This window comes from Platalea leucorodia, assembly GCF_965183815.1.
Source record: "Platalea leucorodia genome assembly, chromosome: 10".
Classification (NCBI taxonomy): Eukaryota; Metazoa; Chordata; class Aves; order Pelecaniformes; family Threskiornithidae; genus Platalea; species Platalea leucorodia.
Genome location: NC_138832.1, coordinates 16,537,754 through 16,562,229, shown reverse-complemented (window position 1 = coordinate 16,562,229; position 24,476 = coordinate 16,537,754). Strand labels below are relative to the sequence as shown.

General features: G+C 51.8%; 1 protein-coding gene across 1 annotated transcript in view; it reads right to left on the bottom strand.

Annotated features, from left to right (window-relative positions):
• Positions 1-11,027, bottom strand: part of GPR50 (G protein-coupled receptor 50) — a gene marked incomplete at both ends in the record, with an annotated part of 44,043 nt that extends 33,016 nt beyond the window's left edge. The window contains one exon of the mRNA XM_082323088.1: positions 10,853-11,027. Within this exon, the coding sequence (XP_082179214.1) occupies positions 10,853-11,027 (175 nt within the window). The remainder of the gene's footprint in view (positions 1-10,852) is intronic.
• Between the last annotated feature and the right edge of the window lie 13,449 nt (positions 11,028-24,476).

Genomic DNA, 24,476 nt, shown 5'->3' with positions numbered 1-24,476 from the left:
CAGAGCTTGCAATCCGTACTGCAGTACCTGATTATTTCAGTGCCTATCAACTACACCTACTCTTAAAGGGTTTTGTCAGCAAGCTTTCAACTTAGTCCAATTAGTTTTGCCTCATCAGTTTTGATTAGTAGAAAGACTGTTTAAGACATAAGACCCAAGACATAAAGGCAAAGCTTGCAGCTGACCTAACACTCACATCTTGGGTATGATAGAAAAGGTTTCTTTCATTTCTAGTCTTCCCTTGGAAAAGCCAAGATAGAATCTCTGACTTGACAACATCTACCTCTGCATAAAAGGGAAGAGTATACTTTATACTAGCTTAATTTCTCCCTGCAAAGCAGAGCACTGAAAAGTCCAGAGATGGTGCCAATATTTTTGGAAAGGCCAGAAAGAAAACAGGCAGAAATAGTGATGGAAAGCAGAGGACAGATAACTTCTTAACTCATCTTCATCTTTGCTGCTGCTGTTTGTTGTGATGCTGAGACCATACCGGCCATTTGTAAATAAGCTAATGGTGCAAACTTCACAAGAGACGGATGTATTTTCAGTCAGATATTAGCAGATAACTGTTAGTGTGAGCATGACCTGCCCTCCACCAGGAGCCAGAAGAGTGGAGGTGGGAAGGGAGCATGAGAGGACGATGGAGAGTGTGAGAGAAAAGCAGGAATATGAATTTTGCCAACACCAGACTACTCCAGATGCTACTGGAAGCCTCTTCCAGGGATATTTTATGTTGTCATGCCTTGCTTTTAGTCTCTGTACCAGGAACTGGAGAGGGTGTTTACTACGCTTGAGATAAAGTTAACGCACCTCATGTCCATGTCCTCATGGCACCGTTGGCCAGACTCTTCCTGATTTTCAGCTCTGACCTGCTCCCCGACCACACAGAAAAGCCGGAGGCTTGGCCCGGAGGTGCTGTAAGGCTGGGTTACTTCACTTGGCTGGGGAATCAATCACAGGGGCTGGGGTTTGCTTTTACTTGCGCTGGCTCATGACAGGTCTGCAGAGAAGACACCAGGCCAGTGTCAAGAGGCCTCCACCACCTTCCCAGTTCCTCCGTAACTGAGGCAGCTTTCACAAAGTTCTAGAGCATCTCAAAATAAAGGATGAGGAGGGAGCACCTTGATGTACAGAGGCTGAAGAACAGTCTCTACAGGTACAGAGACTGACGAACAAATTAACCTGGAAAAGGCACAGTCGTAGAGGAAGGCTACTCAGCCCTGGCTCTGCTCCCCAAGGTGCCTCTGTAGCAATGTCAACATAGAGATATAGCCCAGGAGACTCTGGTGAAAAGCTGCAGGTAGTGAATGGTCCAACGCACAGCCGCTGTCCTCAGACTGCGCTGGGCCAAAGCTGCTGACACAGGCTATTGTTCTCCCCTTCTATTTAAAAGAGCAATGACTTGCATGAACATTGGCTTTGGAGTATGTGCTTGGCAACCCCAGCAGATAAACAGCCAGTAATACCATAAGGTTCTGAAAGAAATACATTAAGTTATTTTCACAATATTATTAAATCCAGGAGTGAATATTTTGAATATGGTATAATCCATTTTCCTAGGCAACAGCCAAGAACAACACTAGGTTTTACTTGGAAACGGACTGCCACCCCGCCTCACCGTTCCCTCAGGGACACAAGCAGGAGCCCTGCACGCCTCCCCCAACATCCCCAACCCTTCCCTGCTCCATCAGCATGCCTCAAAGCACAGCTCCCATCAGCTCGTCCCTTGCCCGCCACACAGGCGAGTCCCGATCCCTCCTGCCAAAGCTGGTGTGACTGCTCTCCTCCGAGCCAGGGACTCTCCTTTGGCCCAAGGAAGCCCGAAAGCCGAGTGCTGATGAACACATTGGGAGGGCAAATGCACAACACTAAAAAGGCCAGGCAGGAGTATTTCAGCAGATGGGACTCAGGGCCAAAGAAGAAGCGGGCGGACAGCAAGATCTGGATGGCTCCTGCCATTGAAACCGGCCAGCAGACACAAGCAGGAGAATAAGTAAGTGGATTGGGTAGGTACAGAAAAAGCAGCCCTGAGCACAGATCATCTCCTCCCTTTCTCCAGCAGTTCCACCCAAAAAGCAGAACCCAAACCCATTCCCATGCACCAGGACCCCAGTTCTTTACTCCTCCTTATCTTATCTACCTGCTGCCCGCTCCACAAACCCCCCTATGCCATGTAGGTATGCAAGTCCCAGGGTTGGCTTGAGCCGCTGTGGTCACCTAAATCAATAGGCTCTCCTCACCCCGCAGCACAGAGGAAAGCAAGTTAGTCACCCTGCAGAAGTCACTGGAAAATCCTGGGCCACCTGGAGAACATCTCCCTTCCCTAAATCCCTCCTGGCGAATGTCCCCACAAGTAGGACAGAGCTGAAGCCACAGGACAGCCCTGTGCCCCCATCTCGGCTCGTGCGGGCAGCCCACGCCTCGCAGGAGCGGGGACACCGGGGAGGCTGCTCCCTCCGGCCTGGCTGTCGGGCAGCGTTTCCCTCCGGCAGCACGGGCCAGGGCTCCAGTTCCCAACGCATCCAAATGTGACTCTGCTGTGGCTTCCACCCACCCCATTAAGATACAATTTGCTCTAATTTCTACTGCAATATCTGCAGAAACAAAACTCACAGCTGAGATGTGAAGACCAGAAACAGGGCCAGGAGTAAGGTGAAATACGTTAGACTCCATTTAACTTACAGGTTGTAGAGCCCATGGGAACTGCAGGCTGCGTGCCTGCTCAGCACCCACGGGGCCAGCTACGTTCCCTCCCAGAAGTCATCAGGGTCTCTTGAGCCCACCTGCCCTCACTGTCGAACACGAATGTCTGCAACAGGCAGAGCTGCCAGTTCTCCCCACCTTCCCCCTTGGGATGGGGAAGAGGTGCAGCTCGGTTCGTCTGAGCATCCTCCTGCCCGCCCTTGTTCACTTTGGCTGTGGCTGGCACATCCCGCCACCACTCTTCCTACTGTGGCCGGATTCTCACCACTCCATCAGCATTCCCACTTATCCCCCTCCTCCCTCACCTTCTGCGCATCCTCCTGCCCCAGGCCTCGCCGAACCCATCTCTGCCTGGATCCTTTTATGCTGGCCCGGGATCCACAGCCGTGACACACTCATTCCCCAGCAGCGCCGGTGTCCAGGACTAAGCCCAGGCCCACGGGGGTTGCATCTAAGTCAAAGGACAAGCAGGGATTCAGGGCGGGTCGCACCCTGGGCTGCGGGACCTCCGTCCCCCGCAGCCATCGTGGCGTTTGTCAACATCGCATCTGAAGGCGATGCTGGGGATTGTTCAACAAAGCCAGATCTGAGGTCTCTCAACAGAAGACATCAAGTGGACGGTCTCAGAAGACAAGGACTCACTGGTCCTCCCTCCAACTTTTGGGAATGAGAATAGTTAAACATGAGAAAGTTGCGCCACAGGTTTCCTTCTACATCTTCCACAAAAAGCAGTCCCATCAGACCGGGGCTGTCGTGGACAGGAGTGTCCTAGGACTGTGGCACAGCCTCCTCCTTGCCAACCAGTCCCAAGGACGGTCCTGTCCTCCTCCGTCCCTGCTCTCTGCTGCAGGACGGACTTGGAAGGGATTAAACATCCTGCGCAGAGAAAGAAAAGCAAACAAAATGCAATGAAAATGCAAAAAGAAAAAAAAAAAAAAAGGCAAACAAAACCCATCTCTGGAATTAATTTCCATTTTATTTACAGGCCATCGCATATTTTTTTAAGCCTTTTAAGTAATCACTCCACAAGTCACATAGGGAACAGCTACTTTGAGCACGTATGCCTACCTTCCCTCTTCCCGAAACACATTCCAGCTTGTGTTGAAGGACTGTCTGCAAGGTAATTAATTATTTGCTATTATCTAAGCCAGTACTCGGCTCCCCAGATCTTCCAGGAGCATCAAGTCCTGGGACAGTAATGCTTTTGGGGGCTGAAAGGAAAAAAAGAAAAGCCTTTGCTATAGGCAAGGAAGGGCAAAGGGGTTGGACGGATTCAGAGAGGAAGAAAGGGAGCTCAGCACCAGGCTGAACCTGGCTTGCTAACCCTTGCTGAGGTCCATAGGGTGGCCCTCCCGGGGAGGCAGGGCCTTACTGCGCCTGCTACAAGACACAGATCTTCCTAATCAGAGGAATTTTGTTTCAGCTGATTTGAGGGTAACTGCATAGAGCCCTGCACCAACACGTAACAAAACTTTCGTTGAACACTTTGCAAAGACAAATATGCCTCTGTTCAGAAATGCTTGAATTACTGTTTCTAGTGGAAACCTGATTCATTTCTCTCAAATCATATATTTATCACATACTCACTGGCTTGACCACATGCCATCTGGCTATCAAACTGCCGGTACACCTGAAGCGCATGCTGAGCACTGCTCGCTTACCGAGCAACTAGCGGTATTTTAACTCTGTTCCCATCCACAACTTAGGTTCTGTGTTCAAGTCCCGCTCCCAGTGGGGGTTGTCCTGAAAACCAACGTGTCACGGGAGGGGGAGGAATAGAGATTTCTGCTGGAAGTTCAGCAAATTTCACAAAGGGGCTCCTGAGATCCAGCACTCCTAAAAATACTCCCATCTACATGAACTGTAAGGAGGGGGGGTCTTTTCCTGGAAAAAATAGCAAAAAAAAAAAAAAAAAAGAAGAAAGGCAAAACCAAAAATTGGTGGCTTTGCACTCCAAAAACACTTCTGAACCGCTCACACCCGAGCGAGCTGCTGCTTCTTCCGGAGCTCCGGGAGCACAGCACGGGAGCAGCACAGCACGGGGCCACGAGCGCTGCTCCGAGCAGGACAGCAGCGCTGAGCTCCTCCTCGGCAGTCCGGGCACCTCGCTGCTCCCGCAGCCCAGGAGGAGCCCAGCGCCTCCCTGCTGGGAGGAGAGACAAGCAAGGGTCGGGAACCCGACCTGAAACCCCACCAAAGCTGGGGCACATGAAGATGATGCTGTCAGAGACCTCTCCAAATCAGCTGGGCTGTGGGGCTGTGCCACGAACCAAGCAAAGCCCTATTCCTCTGTGCCTCACTATGCAAACCACCTTCTAGGAAAAAACAGGTTAAGACTGTTCTTCACTTTACACTGCTATTACACTTAAAGCTCACACTTTACCTTAATTCAAATTAATTTTCTCACGGGTTTTATCCCGCTGTCGCTCTCGCTTCTCCCACCTCCTGCGGCCGATGGCCCCGCTCCAGCACCCACCTGCAGAGCCACAGGGGCAGGGGGCTGCAGCAGAGGGCCCCTGGGAGGGACCGACACCTCCCCAGCAGCACGCCTGCTCCACCGCTCCCGCAGCCCACGGGGTGCACTGGGGTACACCCCCACTGCTCACACAACAGACCGCTTCCAACAGCTTCTCTGCACCAACTCTACAGCCCCCACAATTACTGTGCCAAGCGCCAGCCAGGCTTCTCTGGAGCAGCCCTGTCGCTGCAGTTAACGTTCCCATGGTTGACGGCACAGGGAGCATCGCTGGCAGTCAGCTTGATATGGCAAATTCATCACCATCCAGTTGAGTGAGTCAATAACGAAGCTAAAAGCAAACACTGTCATGGATTATTTCCCACCAACAGCAGAGAAGCAACAGCGAGACCATTTGTCAGCAGCTCACTCATTTGGTGTCACGGGCACCCATCCCCATTGAAGAGCAAGGGGGTGCCGGGTGTCACCCTTCCACATTAGAGGACCCAGGGAGAGGGGAAGGGGTGCAGCTCCAGGGTCCCCTAAAGTCCCAGCAACCTTCAGACTGCACATTTCCCTCAACAGGGCCCACCAGAAAGCCAAGACACGTGCTGCAGAGTCCCTGACATTTCAGAGGGTCAGAGGCTGGATAAATCAGAAGCACTGGTGGGAGTTTGCTATAGACAAATGAATCAGCAGAAGAGATGAGCAGCTCCTGAAGCATCTACGTGCAATGTACAGAAAGAAAATATGTAACTTCAGGCTTGTGGCAGATGCTGGAGGGTTTGTGGTGCTAAAAAAAAAATTCAAAAAAAAGAAAAAAAATCTCAACACACCTACATATAATAGATAGCTTTCTAGGACAAGGAAATCCTGCAGTAGCTGGAAGAAAACCAATCACAGCTCCCAACTGCATCTGAGATAAGGAAACAGAACATGGTCCAACACAACATCTCTAAAAGGTCAGTTTCCCAAAACTAGAAACAATCAGACACAACAATAACTGAGAGAAAACACACAAATATAAGCAAATGTGACAATGCTTATCAGGAGATATTTAAAGATGCTTTAGTAGAGCCCTCCTCTCCCTCAAAAAAGGCAATACTATATTCAAAAAAAGTTTTTTTGGTTAAAAGAATTTTTTAAGACAAGAGCCAAATTAAAAAATAAATAAAATACGAAACAAATAATAGAAAATCCACTATAAAATTAGTAGCTGGAAATCTACACATTTTATAAAGAAAGCTAAAAGATATCAAAAAACCCTAATGGCAATAGGTATTATCAGAATAAAAAGCAACAATCTATCAATACAATAGGCTTGATGCTAAAAAAGTACAGTGAAATTATCCTGATACAGAAGATGTAGAAAGCATAAGCATTACTTTTTATCTTTGCAGACAAGGATGACTTCTATCTCAGTGATAACAAAATTCTCCGAGAAGCAAGTTGGGAAGATACCCAACACCGTCTGCTAACCGTTTTTCACATCTGTAACTAGAAAACCTGCACTTCAGAGCGTATGAAGGAGCTCACCAAATCCCTAACACTGACTTTTAAAAAAATAAATGAAGAGAAGCATGTCCCAGGCCAGCCAGGAAGTTCCAGAGGTCTTGGAACAATAAATAAAAAACCCCACTCAAGCAAACAAAAACTTAGCGTTGTGCCAATATTTTCAGAGGGCAAAGGGCCTGATCCGGGAAGCGCGGGCTGGTTACCCTGTCTGCGGGCCCGGCAGAGGCAGGGAATGGCCAGCGTTCGGAGATGGAAACACAATTAGTGCTAGTCAACGCAGTTTTCTGGTCGCAGGGCTTGTCAAACTGATCTAGTATTTCTTCTAAGAGTACACATTTGGCTGACAAAGGTAACTGTGTTGACATAATACATGCAGACTTCTGTGTGACGCTTGACTTTGGCCGGTGTGACAGTCTAAGAACAAAATCCCCAGCGCTAGCAAACATCAGTGTAGAGCGCATATCCAGAGGATTAAGAGCTGGTTGAGCCCGGTGACCTCACTGGAGTTATACCTGTGCCGCCTGCCCCCACGGAGGCTTCGGCTCCCCGGAGAGACGATGTTTCCACGAGGGAAAAGGGCCCACGAGGCGGCAGAAATCCCCTCTGCATGCGACGCCCCAGGCAGCGCTGGTGGGAGATGCGGGTTTTCGGGGAACGCACGTTTTGGCTGCGGGCCTCAGTTTGCAGCCAGCTCGGGAGAGCTAGAGAAGGGTCTTTCCGGCACCTCTGCCCAAAGAACAGGCTAACCCATTGAAAAATACTGACTGTTTTTAGTGCAGATTTTCACACTTGTAAAGCTAGCAGGATGCGCAAACGAAAAGCTGTAGACTCAGCCAGGGCAGCAGCCTTCGGCTGGTCGTGATCCTGCACGTGCCACGTAACACACGGCTCACTCCTGTGATTTCCTATGTGGGTCCTAATCTGTGCTCCGCGCTCTGAGCACCTTCCAGTGACACCACAGGACAGACCAGCACCCACCCGACACACGTTACACCTTCCCACAGAGACAGAGGAGCGGGGTGATTTCATAGAATCGTAGAATCTTTTCTGTCATAGAATTTTACAGACTGATGGAATCTGTTTTACAGAATCATGGAATCAAGTTTTACAGGTCAGGTCCTTTGCTTTTAAACTCCACCAGCGCAGGGATAGCAGGGTGGCCAGGTTTGTGAAGGCTTTCAGCTGCCAAAAAAGTTCACCCCCTTCTCACCTGCCTCCCATAAAAACATACAGACATCTCTCCTGCCAGAGGAGCAGAGTTATTCCCCACGTCCTTCACGCTTCATCATGTAAATGTCCTGCACTGTGGACATACTCTCGGACCATACAAGCAGCTCCGAGCGTCCCAGTAGCTGGATGTTACTGTAGGAAAGCTTAACGCCAGGAGTTCTCCAGCATGACTGACTGAACCGTGGACGTGAACTGTCCCCCACGGAGGAAGCCTGGGGCTTTCAGTGCATCTGGATTTCCTCTGCCCACAGCATCACTCACCTCCCTCTGCTCATTCAGCTCCAGGCAACTGCTGGTGCTCTGCCGGCAGCTGACCACACGGGTGAGGGTGCCCCTTGTGAGACCCTGCTGACAGCCACACTCGTACTCCCTGCCCGTTGTAGCTACAGGCTGCGCAGAGGTGCCGAGGCGTGCCAAGTACTGCAGAGAGGTCTGGGGGATGGACCAAAAACCCCATCCCCACAGGAGCGATCACCCACCACAGCCACTGAAGCAGTGCCAGTTTCACATCCCTGCCTGAATCCAGCTTATCCTGGCGATACAGTTTTAGCTCCAGCTGGATGACCTTGTAGCTGGGCTCTTGCTAGCTTCCCAACGACCTTGCTCCAGAAATGGAGGGCTTGGCACTTCCAGGAGTTGGCAAGAGCTGACACATCCATAACGGGTGTCCTTTTCATTTACTGGACTGGCTTAAGGGAGGTTTGAACAGGAGCAGAGAAACTCTTTGTCCAAAGGACTTCAACCTGGCTGCTGCGCTCCAGCTGAGCCCCCCTCGTTCACAGTGCTGCTCACGTCAGGAGGAGCACGGACTGAGCCGAGACCCCCGCCTTCTCCTTCTGCATCCAGGGCGGCCGGCGGCCCGCTTGCTCGCCAACACGGCCAGGTGCGGGATGTTGTCTGAACATCCTAAACACACACGATCTTTTCAGCGAAACAAGATGACAACAGCTAGATGCTGGTTAGACATTTGACCTTGCTGAACTTCAGACCATCACCGTCAGTCTGACGACCTTGCTTTCCCACTGCTGAACCCCTCTAGCGACTTGGCAAAGGCATTCCCAGTTTAGGCTGTTGACTGAAGGGGGAACGACGCTCAGGTCGGTGAAGCAGGACGGGTCTCTCGACACCTACCACCGCTTCGAAGCGTGTAACACCGAATTCCCCACTAGCCACGCTCAAGTTCTGTGCGCAACGAGAGCCACCTCCCCTCAAATCAGGGAGGTTAACGAAGATTTCAGTTGTGTTGGTTTTACTCATACATCCCGACAGCTTGCACGTAGAGCAGACAACAGGCTACTGACAATGATTAAGATTTGGAAAATATCTCCACGGTCACTTCAAGGGAAAGCTGTTCTGTTTCACAGGAACTTTAACTCAACTCACAGCGGAGGCAGTCTTAAGACATGAAATGCATCCAAATGATTAACAATTTGAAAGATGATAAAAGCAGCTAAATAGTTCCAAATCTGCTTGCTGCCCAACCAGCCAGATAAAATAAACCACTAGTTATCTCAGGGAGAAGGGAAAGGTATCTCTGTTTTTCTTTCCCAGAACCACTGATCACAAGCTCACAGCGCTCACGTTTTAAAGCAAAGCTGAAGAGAATGGAAAATCCCTTTCCCAACTCTATTACAATTCTCCTAACCCCAGTGGAGTGTGTTCGCATATTGTGGATGCTACGGGCCGTGTTTCGTGTACCAGTCAGAGAGCGGCTCCCTGGTCGAGGTCGCTGCCTCCAGCGCCTGCCCAAGCCAATAGCCATTTCTGTGCTATCATTAATAAATCAATCAAATGTTAAAGGCACCGGGGGGAAGTCGTCCCATCAGTCGTACCCATCCGCTACTTTTACCGAACTCCGTTGAGTTACTCCGTATTTACAGAAGACTGAGAGAAACAGAGAGATCAGCATCTCCGAAACACTGACAACTTTGTCTTACACATTATAAACACTGGAGATGTTTCATTAAAACCATTTTACAAGCTATAAAACTAAAGGCCATTTTATGTCTTTCACTGTAAAAGCAGACAGCGAGTAGTCCTTAGCAAAACATAGTCTACGGTACATTTTAAGCAGCACTGCGCAGACTACTTGAAACTCTTTATAGAGCAATTTATATCCAGTGTTACGTCTTCACTAAAATTTATATCTGGTATTATTTCTTGGCTAAAATAACAAGACTTTGAAGGCAAGAATACAGCCTTCTTAAAAATGGTTAATATCAACACCAACTTAACTATTTTCCTAGATTAATTCATTAGTGGGGTCACTACATAAAACTCCAAAACAGACTTTCAAGTTACCCATGGAAAAGACACGGAAAATCTCCACTCTGCTTTCCGCTGGTCGTCTGAAGCACATCTTCAAGACGAAAACGCCCGAACACATGCAAGGCTGGGACATAAAAGCAGGTGTTCAGCGTTGCAACAGGCTCGTCTTAAAAATGCGATCGGTCTTCCTCCGCACCGGCCCCTGGCAGCCGGGGGTTGCGGTACCAGCGCCCGCTGCCGCCGCTCTCCCCTCCCGCTGTCGCTGGGGCAGCGCGGGCTCTACCCGAGTCGCGACGTGAGCCCGGGCTCCTCGATGTGCAGCTGCCGCTGGCAGAGAGGAGTTGCGAGAAGTTGGAGGAGAGGCGCGGCGGTACGGGACGGACGGACGGACAGACAGACGGCCACTCGGGAACCCCAGCGGCACCTCGGGTCACCGGAGAGAAGAGACGCGCGGGTGCTACTCCGGCCCGCCGGCAGCTCGCCGCCCGTCACCCTCCTGCCCGCCGCCGTCGCCCGCCGACCCCAGCCCCGCGGCGAGCGCTGCCGTGCGGGGCCGCCGGAGCCCCGGGCGCGGTGCGGTGCGGTGCGGTGCGGGGCCGCTCCGCTCCGCCCGCCGCCGGCGAGTTGGCAGCGCCGCCCCCCGCGCCCCCCGCGCCCGCCCCGCGCCCGCCCCGCTCTCACCGGCGTTACGGAGCTTCTTGTTCCTCAGCACCGAGAGGATGACCAGCGCGTTGCCCAGCACGTCCACCACGATGGTGAAGATGAGCACGGCCGCCAGGGCGGTGGCGGCCCGCGCCGGCTGACCCCCTTCCAGCCGGCAGCCCGGGCAGCTCCCGTTACTCCCCGGCCGCTCCATGCGCGCCTCTGCCCGCTGCCGCCGGGGCTCCTCCTCCTCCTCCCGCCCCGACGGCAGCCCCCCGGGCCGCCGCGCCGCGGGGAGGAGCGCGCCTCGGCAGCCTCCCGGGGGGCGCCGGCCGCCCCCTCCCCCGGCGGTGCCGCCGCCCTGACCGGGGCGGGGCGGGGGGGGGGGGGGGGGGGGCCGGTGCGCGGCGCGGGGCACCCACTCTCCGGTGCGATGGCGCCACCGCGCGGCGGCGGCGGGCAGCAGCGGGCCCGGGGCGCGGGCGTGAGCCGCGCCGCCTGCGGCGTGCAGCGGGCACGCAGGGGCGCAAGGCGCTCGCCCCCGCGGCGGGCCGCCCCGCGCGCCTGCGGCCCTGCCCGCGCCGCCGGGCTGTGTCCTCCCCCCCTCCCCTCACGGCCGGCTGCCGCCGGCAGCGCCGCGCCCAGCGGGGACCGAGTCAAGGCGCAGGAGGCTTTTCGGTCGCGGGCAGCGGCTCCGGCTCGTCCCACGCGAAGCGGTGCTTTACAGAAGCCCCCCCGGGCGCAGCAGGCGGCGAGCGCCTTCGCCGCCCCGGGCGAGCAGAGGGCCGAGCAGCCCCCGCAGCCCCTCCAGCCTGTGCTGCTGCCGGGGAGGCTCACGGGGCTCCCGCCCTCGGACGGGGGTGCCAAAAAGGGAGAAATTGCAAGGTGAAGTTTTACATTTTCCGTGTCGCAGAAGGGTTTTCTTTGCCTTTGTTTCCCACCACAAACACCGGTCGCAGCCAGCCACCCTTGAGCCAAACCCATCCTCACAAAAACTTTTTCAACCAATTATGTCAGAACAAACCCATTCACTCTCACGTTAATGTTTTTTACCGATTCAAACACGCGCGATGCGGAAGCCCCAGCAATAATTTCAACTTCAGCAGCCCCCTTGCGTGCTTCTCAGCCGCAGGAAAGCAGCCTTCCGCAGGGATTTCCACCTCCTCAGGGCCGAGGCTTCCAGCCACCTTTCGTGCTTTACTCCACACCAGCGCGAGCAAGAAGAGACCAAGCCCCAGCGGTCAGACTGCAGCTGCGCTACTGCAACCGCATGAATTCTCAGCTTTATTTAGAAAATAAACACAGAAAATAGATTTTATGGGCTATGGAGATCAGCCACGATGGGTGGCAGCAGGAGAGAGGGCAGGGGCGCGCCGAGGCTGCCCGCCTCCCGGCAGCACCTCCCCTGGCTTCGGCCCAAAGCCACTTCTCTGCCTGCAGATCAAAGTGCCCGAGCTAACGTAAACGCTGGGGGTTTTACAACTGCCCGGTTGAGCGAGTCAATAACAAAGCAAAAAGCAAATGCTGTGATGGCTTATTCCCCGCCAGTAGCGTACAAGCAGCAGCAAGGCTCAGCCGAAACGAGCAGCAAACAGGGTCTGCCCCGGCCCGGTGGCGTGGGGTCAAAGCCAGCCCCGCATCTGTGCTCAGGCCTTGCCTGAGCCAAGCTGCTTTAAGCAGCTTTTTACCCTTTCCCCATGACTAGAGAGCATTCAATTTTGAAACAAAATGTTTTTTTTTTTTTTTTTAAGATAATGATCAAAATCATGCATTTTCAGATAGTCAGAGCGTTTTGGCTTGAAGTTTGGTTTCTTTGGGCTTCTTGGTTGACACTCTGCGCTGAATTCTGCATAGCTTTGCAAATATTTTCTCTGTGTAAACCAGAATTTTGTTCACAGACTTTTGGCCGGTCTATGTTCGGGACCTACCTGCAGTACAGGAGCAGGGGTAGGAGCGGCTCACGTGGACGCATCCTTTCAGCACCTTCCACCTTCACGCCACTCTGCTCTGGCAGCTGTTTGCACCAATTTTAATATGCTCTCAGAGCTATTCCCAATGCGGAGAACTGGGATGTGACTTCAGAGGACCTGGACTTTATATGCAGGTATCTTGGACTTGCTAGTAGAAACATGGTTTGAAACTAATGAAGATGGTGCTTGAAGTCAAGGAAAAAGCTGCCTTTCTGAGTGCTTTACTTAAAGATGCATGCAATGCTATTGCTTCTCCCCTGGCTCTGGAGGCTTTCAAGACCCCCAGCAAACCTGCACCCAGAACAGTTATCTTCTGCTAGCACTAAACCTGCTAGTGCTGTCTTCCAGCCCCTTCCATCGTGGAGGCCACCAAGCTGGGACATCTCGCAGGGAACTGGCTTTGCCTAGCAATAGCGAACGGTAGTTGATTGATGAGCAATGGGAAAAGTATTAATGCAAACTCTGCTGAACCCCGCTGGCCCTACACCAGCTGCAGGGCAGGGGTGGTTGTGCTGGTGCTGTCCCCGACAGGAGCACCCATGGGAGCACCAAAGCTGCCCGGTGAAGATTTTGGCCTCGCTTATACTTAAAGAAAAGAAACTGCCTAGCACACCAGTGCAAGGTAGGGAGGGGGCGCATTTTATGAAACTACTGCAACTGGAAAAACACAAAAATGGCTTTTCATCTGGTAACTGCTTTTGGTGCATTATTTATACCTGCAACAAGCTGTCTTTTTCCACAGCCCGGTGCGACTGCCCTCGATGGTAAGGTCTGCGTAGCTCTACCAGGCATGTGTGCATCTGCATAGGTATAGCAACTAATCTCTCGTAAGACACTTAGAAGAAATTATGATAGATGTAGTGAGCAACTGTTTTCATCAGTGGAGTGATTTAGATGAATGATTTTCAGGCTGTTTCCTCCCACCTTCCTGCTAAATGGACTCTTCACTACTTCAATTAAAAGACTAGCACTCTAGGAAGCAGTGGCAAGGAAAAAAAAAAATGAAGGTAGAGATATCAATAAGACCTTTTTAATTACGCTTTACCGGAACCTCTGACGTAAATCATACTGAAATAAAAATATCCCCAGTGTGTTAGAAGAATTCAGGCTCATTTGATTGTGCAAGGACCACGAACGCGATCACAGAAGGCAACTGAATTACGGTCAGAAACCAGAGCCCGTCAGTACCCAAACCACACGGGGGAGGCTACGTACACATACACACCCAAAAAGGACGACCAAGCAGAATGCAACCGGCACAAAAATATTCAAGCACCATAAATACTTTTCAAACACTCCTTTTGCAAAACCGTAATAGCTTTGCTACCAGCGAGGCTTAGAGGGGCAGCGCCTGGCACCCTCCTGCTGTGCCGCTCGCACCCAGCACAGCAGCCACGTGCAGAGAATCGCTTATCCATCGCCGAGCGCGGGACTCGTCCAGCGGCATGAAACATCCCCCTTCCCAGCCCTACCTTCCAAAGCACGCAGCTTAGTAAGAGTTAATCCAGGTATACTATAATAAATGAAAGCTTGCATAATTGAAAAATAGCTGAGGCATTAATCTTCCTTCTCGGTACCTTGAGTCCTCTTTAAAAAGATTATTTTGTCTTCAGAGACAGCTTTAATGCCACTTAATGAATCGCTTCTAAATGAGGGATTTTTTTTTTTTTTTCTCTCCTATACAGGGACAGGCTGACTACTACACCAATTCTGTCAATGTAAAAGAGACAATTAACTTTTGTCAAACATACAAAGATAATGGTTGTTCTCCACAAATACTACTATACTGAATTCAGCATGTTTAAGGCCAATTTGTCTTGTCGTTTTGACTGAGGCTGCTTAGCAACAGTGACATATCCATTTCCTTTGGCCAGACCTGGGGAACTCCTCGTGGTTACCAAAATAATTAGTGGCCCCCTGAAAACCCTGTTGTGGTTTAACCCCAGCCAGCAACTAAGCCCCACACAGCTGCTCGCTCACCCCCCCCACCCCGTGGGATGGGGGAGAGAATCGGAAGAGTAAAAGTGAGAAAACTCGTGGGTTGTGATAAAGACAGGTTAATAGGGAAAGCAAAAGCCGCACATGCAAAGCAAACCAAGGAATTCATTCGCTCCTTCCCATCGGCAGGCAGGCGTTCAGCCATCCCCAGGAAAGCAGGGCTCCATCACACGTAATGGTTACTTGGGGAGACAAAATGCCATCACTCCGAACATCCCCCCCTTCCTCCTTCTTCCCGCAGCTCTATATGCTGAGCATGACGCCATACGGTGTGGGATATCCCTTGGGTCAGCTGGGGTCAGCTGTCCCAGCCGTGTCCCCTCCCAGCTCCTTGTGCCCCCCAGCCTCCTCGCTGGTGGGGTGGGGTGAGAGGCAGAAAAGGCCTTGACTCTGTGTGAGCACTGCTCAGCAGTAACGAAACCATCCCTGTGTCATCAACACTGTTCCCAGCACAAATCCAAAACACAGCCCCATACCAGCTACTGTGAAGAAAATTAACTCTGTCCCAGCTAAAACCAGCACATTCTTCACCCCTTATTCCATACCATTTACGTCATGTTCAGGTCTGACACTATCCAATACATCCTCATTACCCACCACCACCCTTCCCATCCTTTGATACAATACACAGGTATCGTTCCCTTAGTCTATGGACCACCCCCATGAAATGCCTGTAAAATGTCCACAAAATGTCCATTGAGTTCATTTAGTCCATGACTTTGGGGTCCATCTGTGATGGTGGTCACTCAGGACAGGAGAGGTGGTGTGTTGCGTGGAGTTACTGGGCACCAAAGCCAGCTCAGGTTGGGTCACTGCTGCACTTGCACTGCTTCTTGTAAGGCTTCTCCTCCGTTGGTTCAGGTGGTTCCTGCTGCAGTAATTCCCCTAATACGCAACTCAAATCCCAGGTTACAACAATTTAAAGCTATTTCCATTACAATCTCCACCCCGATCCCTTTAGACCAGACCATCGGGTTTAACATTGCAATGAACTCCTCCCCTTGCCCCTGCTCCAGCTCTAGACTTAGCCACAGACTGCAGTCCCTTAGGGGTGTACCTGCTCCAAGTGAAGCCTTATCTATGAGCCACAGTCTCTCCAGCGGTATACCTGCTGCAGCGTAGACTTATCCACAGCCACAGTCGCTTTGAGGTGTACCTGTTCCAGCATGGCCTTCTCCATGAGCCACAATGCCTTCAGAGATATACCTGCTCCAGCATGGCCTTACCTACAGCCGCAGTCCCTTCAGAAGTAAACCTGCTCCAACGCAGCCTTACCCATGGCTGCGGTCCCTCCAGGGCTGTACCTGCTCTGTCCTGGGCTTATCCATAGCCACACACTTTGAGGTGCTCCAGCATGACCTCATGCACAGCCACTGATGCTTCAAGGTGTGTCTGCTGCAGCATGGACTTATCCACAGCCACAGATGCTTCAAGGTGTACCTTCTCCAGCGTGGACTTATCCTTGGGCCACAATCACTTCAGAGGTACACCTGCTGCGGCACAGCCATAACCACTGCACAGATGCTCTGGTATGGATTTATCCACAGCCACAGACACTTCGGGGTGTCCTGCTCTCACGTGGACTCACCCACAGGTCACAGTCCCTTCGACTTGAGTTCACGCCGGAGCTCCAGCCTGTCCAGTACAGCAGCATACAAAAAGCAGCGATGCCCTGGCCATCTGCCAGCCCAGGCACATCGCCATTGCTGTTATCAGAATGTTCCCAGGCATAGCACAGTAAGATGATAAGCAGTACAGCAAGCAGCAAAAGAAAAAACAGCCACTAACAAGCACTAGACTCTAATATACAGTAAGGCAAGCAAGCCCCATGGCAAGCACAGAAGCCTGTCGATTAATAGCTAAACAGCAATAAGAGCTATAAATTCGATCTAGCGCATTCCATTCAAATCTGTTGTTATCTCAAACCCTTCGAGACCCACACTGGGCACCAAAAAGGACTGTCGTGGTTGAACCCCAGCCAGCAACTAAGCCCCACACAGCCGCTCGCTCACTCCCCCCCCGGTGGGATGGGGGAGAGAATCGGAAGAGTAAAAGTGAGAAAACTCGTGGGTTGTGATAAAGACAGGTTAATAGGGAAAGCAAAAGCCGCACATGCAAAGCAAACCAAGGAATTCATTCGCTCCTTCCCATGGGCAGGCAGGCGTTCAGCCATCCCCAGGAAAGCAGGGCTCCATCGCACATAACGGTTACCTGGGGAGACAAAACACTGTAACTCCAAATGTCCCCCCCTTCCTCCTTCTTCCCCCAGCTCTATATGCTGAGCATGACGCCATACGGTGTGGGATATCCCTGGGGTCAGCTGGGGTCAGCTGTCCCAGCCGTGTCCCCTCCCAGCTCCTTGTGCCCCCCAGCCTCCTCGCTGGTGGGGTGGGGTGAGAGGCAGAAAAGGCCTTGACTCTGTGTGAGCACTGCTCAGCAGTAAGGAAACCATCCCTGTGTCATCAACACTGTTCCCAGCCCAAATCCAAAACACAGCCCCATACCAGCTACTGTGAAGAAAATTAACTCTGTCCCAGCTAAAACCAGCACAACCCCCAGGAAAAAGGTAGGTTAATGCTGGATAAGAAATACGAGGCTGGGAAATTCAGAATCTCAACACGAGCTCATTCAAAGGTGTTTTGGTGTCCAGCTTCAAAGGAGGGAAGAGACACGAGAAAGGAGGAGAAACACAGAAGACTGGGGCACCAGGAAACCTTCCCCTGAACTTCTACACTGAATGTCTCAGTTGCAGAGAAGGTGCAGGCAAGTTTTCTTTGAACTGTAACTCCCGCCCTGCAAAAGCAGACACCAGGCGGGACCATGGGGCAGGTTAGTGGTGTCCCCGCTCCAAATCACTTCCAGCGAGTTGCAAGCACAATTTTGTAGCATGCAGTCGTTCCTAACACAGAGGTCCCAAAGCAGAAACACTCAGTCATCTCCCTTGCCTCTGTCCTGCCGAGCACCTGCTCCACTCCCCGGATCCGCACGCACAGCACAAAGATGCTGAACGAAGCTGAATCCCTCCCCTCCCACCACACCAGCCTGGCTGAGCACTCATGTTTGTTTCCAGTGAGAACAACAGGCAATAAAAGTTGTAATTTCTCAACAAGCGGGCCTTTTGACTCAAGCAGTGGCCTTTGGGAGAGCCACGTAAGCAGACACAGAAATGGGGCTAATAAATCCTTTGCCTCGTGGGCTGCTCCCACGCTGTTTAGCCCGGGCAGGACGCAGAGGAGCCCTGCGGGGCGGCCCCTGGTGATGGGCAGAGCGGGTCTCCTCCACCCCTGAGCAGACCAGATGAGGGTTTAGAGGTCTCTCCTACCCCCCAGTATCGAAACCAGCAGCCTGCAGTGGTTTAACACCACCAGGACACGGGGCTCAGCTGTTGGAGAGCTTCAGCATGGGCCTTTCCAACACAGCCTGTTTTTCTTGTTTAAGATTGTGGTCTAGACTCCAGACAATGGAGGCTCCTTCCTTGGCACAGACTTAGACTCCTTGAGCTGGCAAACACAGCTAAACTAAGCCATTTAGTCCCTCTGTGCATCAAGGCCGTTACCTTAAAAGTAAGGACCAACACCTTTTTTCCCCCCTCTTTGTCTCAATTCTGCCCCTAAATCCAGCGTGTGGCCAGGAGGCAGAGTTATTTCCAAACCATTACCAAAGGGGAAATCACCATTATGCACCCACCACTCTCTAGCCAAACACATACACCAGTAGTTCCTCTCTCCCAAACTTTTTCCTTGTCCATTTGGACTGCGCAGCTATTTAACGCGGAGGCAACACAGCTGTACTGTGCACGGGGTAAGAGAATCCCAGTCTTGGGAAAAAAAGCACTAGTTGCTTCGGCAATAAATAGATGAATACAGCAGCTTGCCCTGAGCTGCCATTGCAGAAGAGATCAACAAACAAGCGGCTCTATTTATGCCATCGTGCTTGCATAGAAGCTCCAGACAAACTAATAACCTCGTGTTCAGCCGCTTCCCCTCTTTGTCCCTGAAGCAGCAGCCTCACGCAGAGCGCACAGCCCACTCACCCAGAATAGGCTTTTTTGTTAATCGCTCAAAAAGCCGCGGACACAGGCCTGTTCATTCAGCTCAACCGCCTAACGCTGCAATCTAAATAAAAAGGGAAAGAAGGAAAACTTTGTATTCCTTTCGTACCCTGAATATTAAATCACACCATCAATGTTGCCTTGGGACGCAACATCAAACCGCTTCCTTTGCTCCGAGATGGGACTTAAGAAGAATGACTTTGAGGATGACTTGCCATTGCAAATCTCCCATTCTTTCCCCCATCTCAAACTCGAGGATGCAACATGAATGAAATCAGAATTAGCCTTGTTACAAACAAGCAAGGGGGGTGACCTAGATTCACGTTGCCTCTGGGAAGGAAGTGACGGCAAAAGTTTAAAACCCGCCATACGGGGCTGTCGGCTGTGGCACATTTAGGTCAAAGTTTGTTGCAATCAAGTCGTGCTTTCCAAAAAGGCTTTTACTAGTGGGATGATTTGTATGGCAGCGGCTGAATTATGCATGGGATTTGTACAGCCTCTGCTAACAAATAACTCCAGCCCTTCCAACACGTGCGGAGAAACCCAAGCTCTTCCCTGCAGCATCTTCTTCAGTGGCTTGAACCCAGCTCTGCGACCCTGGGGACACAGGGGTGGCCCTCACCACCAGCCACATCAGGCAGCATCCCGTGCTGTGCCGGGCTGGAGCCAGTCTTGCTGCAGGTCTCAAGGTGCTAGGATGAAATGGGGTTGGGGGGTGGGGGGGTGGGTTTAATGATCTTATTGAATCCCACCCAAAAAAATCCCAAATCAGACGGTCTGCTCCCAGCAACAGCAGCCTGGGTGCTGTGTGGGCTGCTGGGGCCGCTTGGATAACAGCTGAGTGGTAGCACAGGACTCTGCCCAAGCAACAGTCACACTGAAGGAAATACATAGAAATGATCAGGCTGGGGGGGGTTGTTGTGGTGAACTGGGAAAAAAAAGCTCAGGGAAGGCCACAGCTGTTTACCCCATTAAGCCAGGAAGATTCAATTGATGTATTTCACGGCTAAGAAATCCTAAAGAATTTTAAGGGCTTTAGTATCTGAGTAAGAAACTCCTACGTTGGCCAACAGCAGGCAAGTTACTCAAGATGCTGCTAGCTCAGTGCTTGTCAGTAAGGCAGTGAATCTGCAAAAAAAGAAAAGCAAAGCAAAGAAAGGAAAGCTGGTTCATGACAGACCGGTCCTCAGTGAAGTGGGACAGGGGCCCTATTTGTCTTCAAGATCTGCCTTTAACTCGAGCAAAAGAAGGACCACTGATTCTCCTCACAACATCCCCATGCAGCATGTCCTTAAGTGAGGGTGGGCAAGGCTTTCTCCCTTACACTGAGACCTCCTGGGGTGGCAGGAGTGAAAAAAAAGGAAAAAAAAAAAAAGAGCACTTCATATTTTTCCCATTGAGATTCCTCATCCAGTCCCTTTTTCTACCAGTGAAAACCAACAACAAACACACTTCTGCCCCTTACAGATCTCCTTTCACCGGTCACAAGGAGGTAAGATTGGCAAAACCCAGCCCCAGTCCCTGCCCCCCGAGAGCCTGGAGAGAAAGCTCTCCACTCCACGGATACTGCCCAAGCAGAGGTGGTTGCTTTTTTTTCCCAACACCCGCAAAAGTTTGTGCGGCATCTCAGACATTCAGCCTCGCTCATCGGGCACCTGGCCTTGCCGTGTGGGGAATGGTGTGACACAAACTGCCGAGATGCTCTGGGGACTCCCCCTCCACATTCCCACCCTCCCATCCCTAATTTGCATTAGGGTTCACCTGGATGCACACCCACCTGCAAGCATTTTGCCTGCACCCACTCTGCTGCCCAGCACTAAGTCCAAGCTGCTTTTGCAGCCAGGGACAGTGCAAGCCCAGCGGGGTGTGGGGCAAACCCGGCTGGGCTCCGGCTGGCCCAGCTCACTGGTGCCTGTGTTACCCACCCAGCTGCACCGTCGCTGTGGGGACACTCACAGTTGATGCCACTCTCTTGTCAAAATCACTCCATTGCCCTTAGCAGCTGCTTTCCAACACTAAGGCTGAAATTGCTGTGGTTGTCCTCTGGAAGTGGAGAAATAACAGTCTTAAGAAAGCAAACAAGGAGACTTCCCTTCCGCGAGCAGCCCCTCCTGCAGCCTGACTTGTGGGAGCTGCAACGCGAGCAAGCTGCAGGAGCGCTTGGCACTAACCGCCTCGTCACAAGCCAGCGGCGCGGGAAGGACAGCACGACACGCGCTACTCCAAATATCGAGCTCTTAATTACGTCCCAAGCAGCACCTCTGCGCCTGCAGTAATGGGGGCTCAGCTACATCCGCGGCTGTTAGCGAGATCCTGTTTTGCTTCATCCTCATTACGGGAAATAGCCTGCTCGGATCCAGCAGCTGGTGGAGATGTTTCCTCTCGTGAAGCAGATTGCTTTCCCCTGTCAATTATGAGCAGAGAGCTCGACAGCCCTGCGCAAATTACTGGGTGAAAGCATAAACAGGAGCACATGGGAACTGATTACAGTCTTGGTGGCAGGCTTGCTTAAAAACAGCTGATGGAAACACAGAGGTCAAGAGAAATAAAAAACGTAGAGGTGATGGTGATCATGGCTGGCATGGCAGTACCGAGGAGCTGGGGGGGACGTGTGGACCCCGCCAGCCCCTGCAGAAGTGCAGCTGTCTGCAGCGGTGGTGCGGTAGGGGTTAACAGAGGGGCTGCGGCGAGCGGACTCCAAAGCCACAGTTCTTTCCCCAATGAAGAGGTTCCTTTTTCTCAGGCTGTCGCTTTGGTACGTATCAGCAGCGTGCATCCCGCAGCTGGGAAACGCGGCACCCCTCGGGGAAAGGGAAACGATTCCCCCCCCTTGTCGTACTCCTACCAAAAGCCCCGATTTCACCGGACACGCCGGCACACCTGCAAAGCCCTGCGGGATTTTGAAGGGGTAAGCGACCAAGTCTCTGGGCTGAGGCTGCACACCAAATCTTTACCCAGCACATGGTACTGACGCTGCTCACAGCAACAGCCCTGAGCCAGGGAAGTCCAGGGTGGTTAAATTTCAGCTGAGCATCATAAACAGACCCTTGTCCTGATGCATTCCCATTCCAGAGAAAAGGATGAGAGAGTGTATGTACATTTTAACCAGTGATCTGGTGGTTTCTTCAGCCCTACGGACCTCGCTGGCTCCTCCTGGGCCAGGTTCACCCCCCGCTGCCCCGCCTGACACCCGGAGCCTGCCTTTACTCCTTCCCTTGGGGAAGGAGGTAGCGATGTCTCTTCTGTCTGTAGGTCAGCCCTGGTTTGGGGCCGGTTCAGCGAAGGGACAGCTTTCCTGCCTGTTGCTGGCAGCGAACAAGCCAAGTGTCCAGCTTACAATGTTCACTTTGCTCTGCCCTCCAATACGTTGTCGCTCATGAACTTCCACTGGTCTTCAACCTGCTCCCCGTTGCCTGGTCTGATCTTCAGCTGTCCTCGTACCTTCAGCCCATCACCGTAAGGTCCACACCAATGCCCAACGTATGCATGAAGCATCACTTGCGCTCGCTGCCATCCTGCCTGTCTCTTCAATAGCTCCATCCCAAAATCTCCTACTCGGCATCAGCTCTGCACGCTCACACCCATCAGCATTTTTGCAGGCTCTGCAGAAGGGTATTGATTGCGGCTCATAAAGCAGTTCTGTCTGAAGAAAAACCATCGCGTTTGCCTGGGCTGGCTTCGAAAGCTGGCCTCTCTATGCCGTGCAGATCCCTTCTTCACCTTTCCACTTCTGCCTTCCCCACAGATCCACTGGAAAGCGGGGTTTGCTCACCCGCCTCGCCCCAGCCCCCTTGCTTTCCTTCTAGACCTTGCAGGCAGAGCTGCCTATGATTTATTTCTTTGTATTTAATACTGCTAAGTCAGAGGCACCAGAAATCTGCAGCTGGCAACTTCAGGCTGCTTTCCAGCTCCTCCATCCAGACCTGCCAGCAGACGTTTTCAGTTTTGGTTCTCAGATCTCCATTACAGTCTGGTCTCAAAACAGCAAATCCACCAGCCCCCCAACTGTGCACGTTCAACTCCACAGCCTCAAAGCTGTTGCAAACGAGCCGCAAGTTCCTCCCGCTTCTCATGAGAAACGGGTATCCCTCCGACGCATCTTTCTTTGGCAGAGCGCGATACCCTTCAGATCTCTTTAGCACAGTTTGGTGCCTGGTTTTCCCCTCCTACCCCATTGTAGGCCAGTAAGCAAAGACAGCTCCTCAGATCTGGCGATGTTAAAACCCTTCTTTATCAGTAACTCCACTTACCTCTGCGACGAGGTCAAAATTGTGCTTGAATTTCTGCCGCTTTCCTGGAGAATTCAAGGAACGCTGAACTGTAGGTGCATCTGTCCTCCTGCTGCCTTGCCCTCAGCTCCCCGCTCCTGGGTGTGCTCTGCCCTTCCCGTGGGGATTTCTGGGCCCAGGTTTTATTCAGTCGTGGAGGAGAAGTGAGAGCTGCGGTTCATAACTCATATGAAATTTCACTGAAAGTTGAACTGATAACTTGAGAGAAGAGAGATGGAAAGAGAAAAGAGGGATTTGCATGTCTCAGGTTCACCCCACTCTCCTAAAATCTGACTGAAGAAAGCAAATTCGGAGATGTTAAGTCAGTTATGAAGTTTAACAGGGTTGTATACATTTAAAAATGAAACCCACGGAATGAACCCCCTGATCAGGCTTTGTCCCTGCTCCTGGCCAGGGGCTGAGTGCTCTCCCCAGGCGAAGGGGACTCGAGCCTGGTATGCAGCACGGACAACAGAGCCCAAAGGAGAAGGCAAGGCTTGCTGAAAGAAAGCTGGATGCAAATCTTAAGGAGCAATACAGATCTGAGATACAGAGAGCATGAAATTAAATATAAATTCAACAGTGGAAAAAGTTGCCAGAGATATTTAGGGTTTGTATATGCATGTTATATATATACACACACACAGACACATACATACATACATATATATATATAAGACCAACAAATCCTATCTGTATGCAATGTGAGCAAGATGTTGCTATAGTAATCTTAATTTTACATTCCTTACATTAAAAAGAAGATTGCAAGTTGTTTGGCACCCAGACTGTCTTTTTGTTACAGCATGTGCTGCATTTAACCCAGTGGGACTCTGTTCTCTGCCTCTTGCAGCTATGGAAATAGAAATAACTACTAACAATATCATCATCGTCACTACACGGCAGCCTTAGATTCGGTTTCCTTTAAAAAAAGGGAAAAAGAAAGAAAGAGGCAGACAGAAAAATATACTGCCTGTGCACGTTAGCATTGAGTTTAGGCTTGGATGCGGACGCGTCCTTGAGGATGGGCAGGGACCCAGGGAGCAGCGCTGGGAGCTGCCGGGGGAGCAGGAGAGTCCTGGGCGGGAGCGGGTGGGCAGGGGCAGGGGGGATTTCATGTGACACCAGCTCTACACCAGAAGCAGCTCCGCCAAAGCCAGGAAAGGCACGGGCGTACCAAAAAGGATAGAAAGCAAAGTGAGGTTCCCACACTGCAAACATGCCACCCGTGCTGCGGTGGGAGGCTTCTCCGAAACCTGATGTGCCGGTGCGGGACAGGGGCTTTCTGCCCACACCGAGGGTCTCTGCCTGCAAGACGGGGAACTAAAGATAAAATTCAAACACTTCTCTCAAAACAGGCTCCCTCTGCGGTAGGAGCC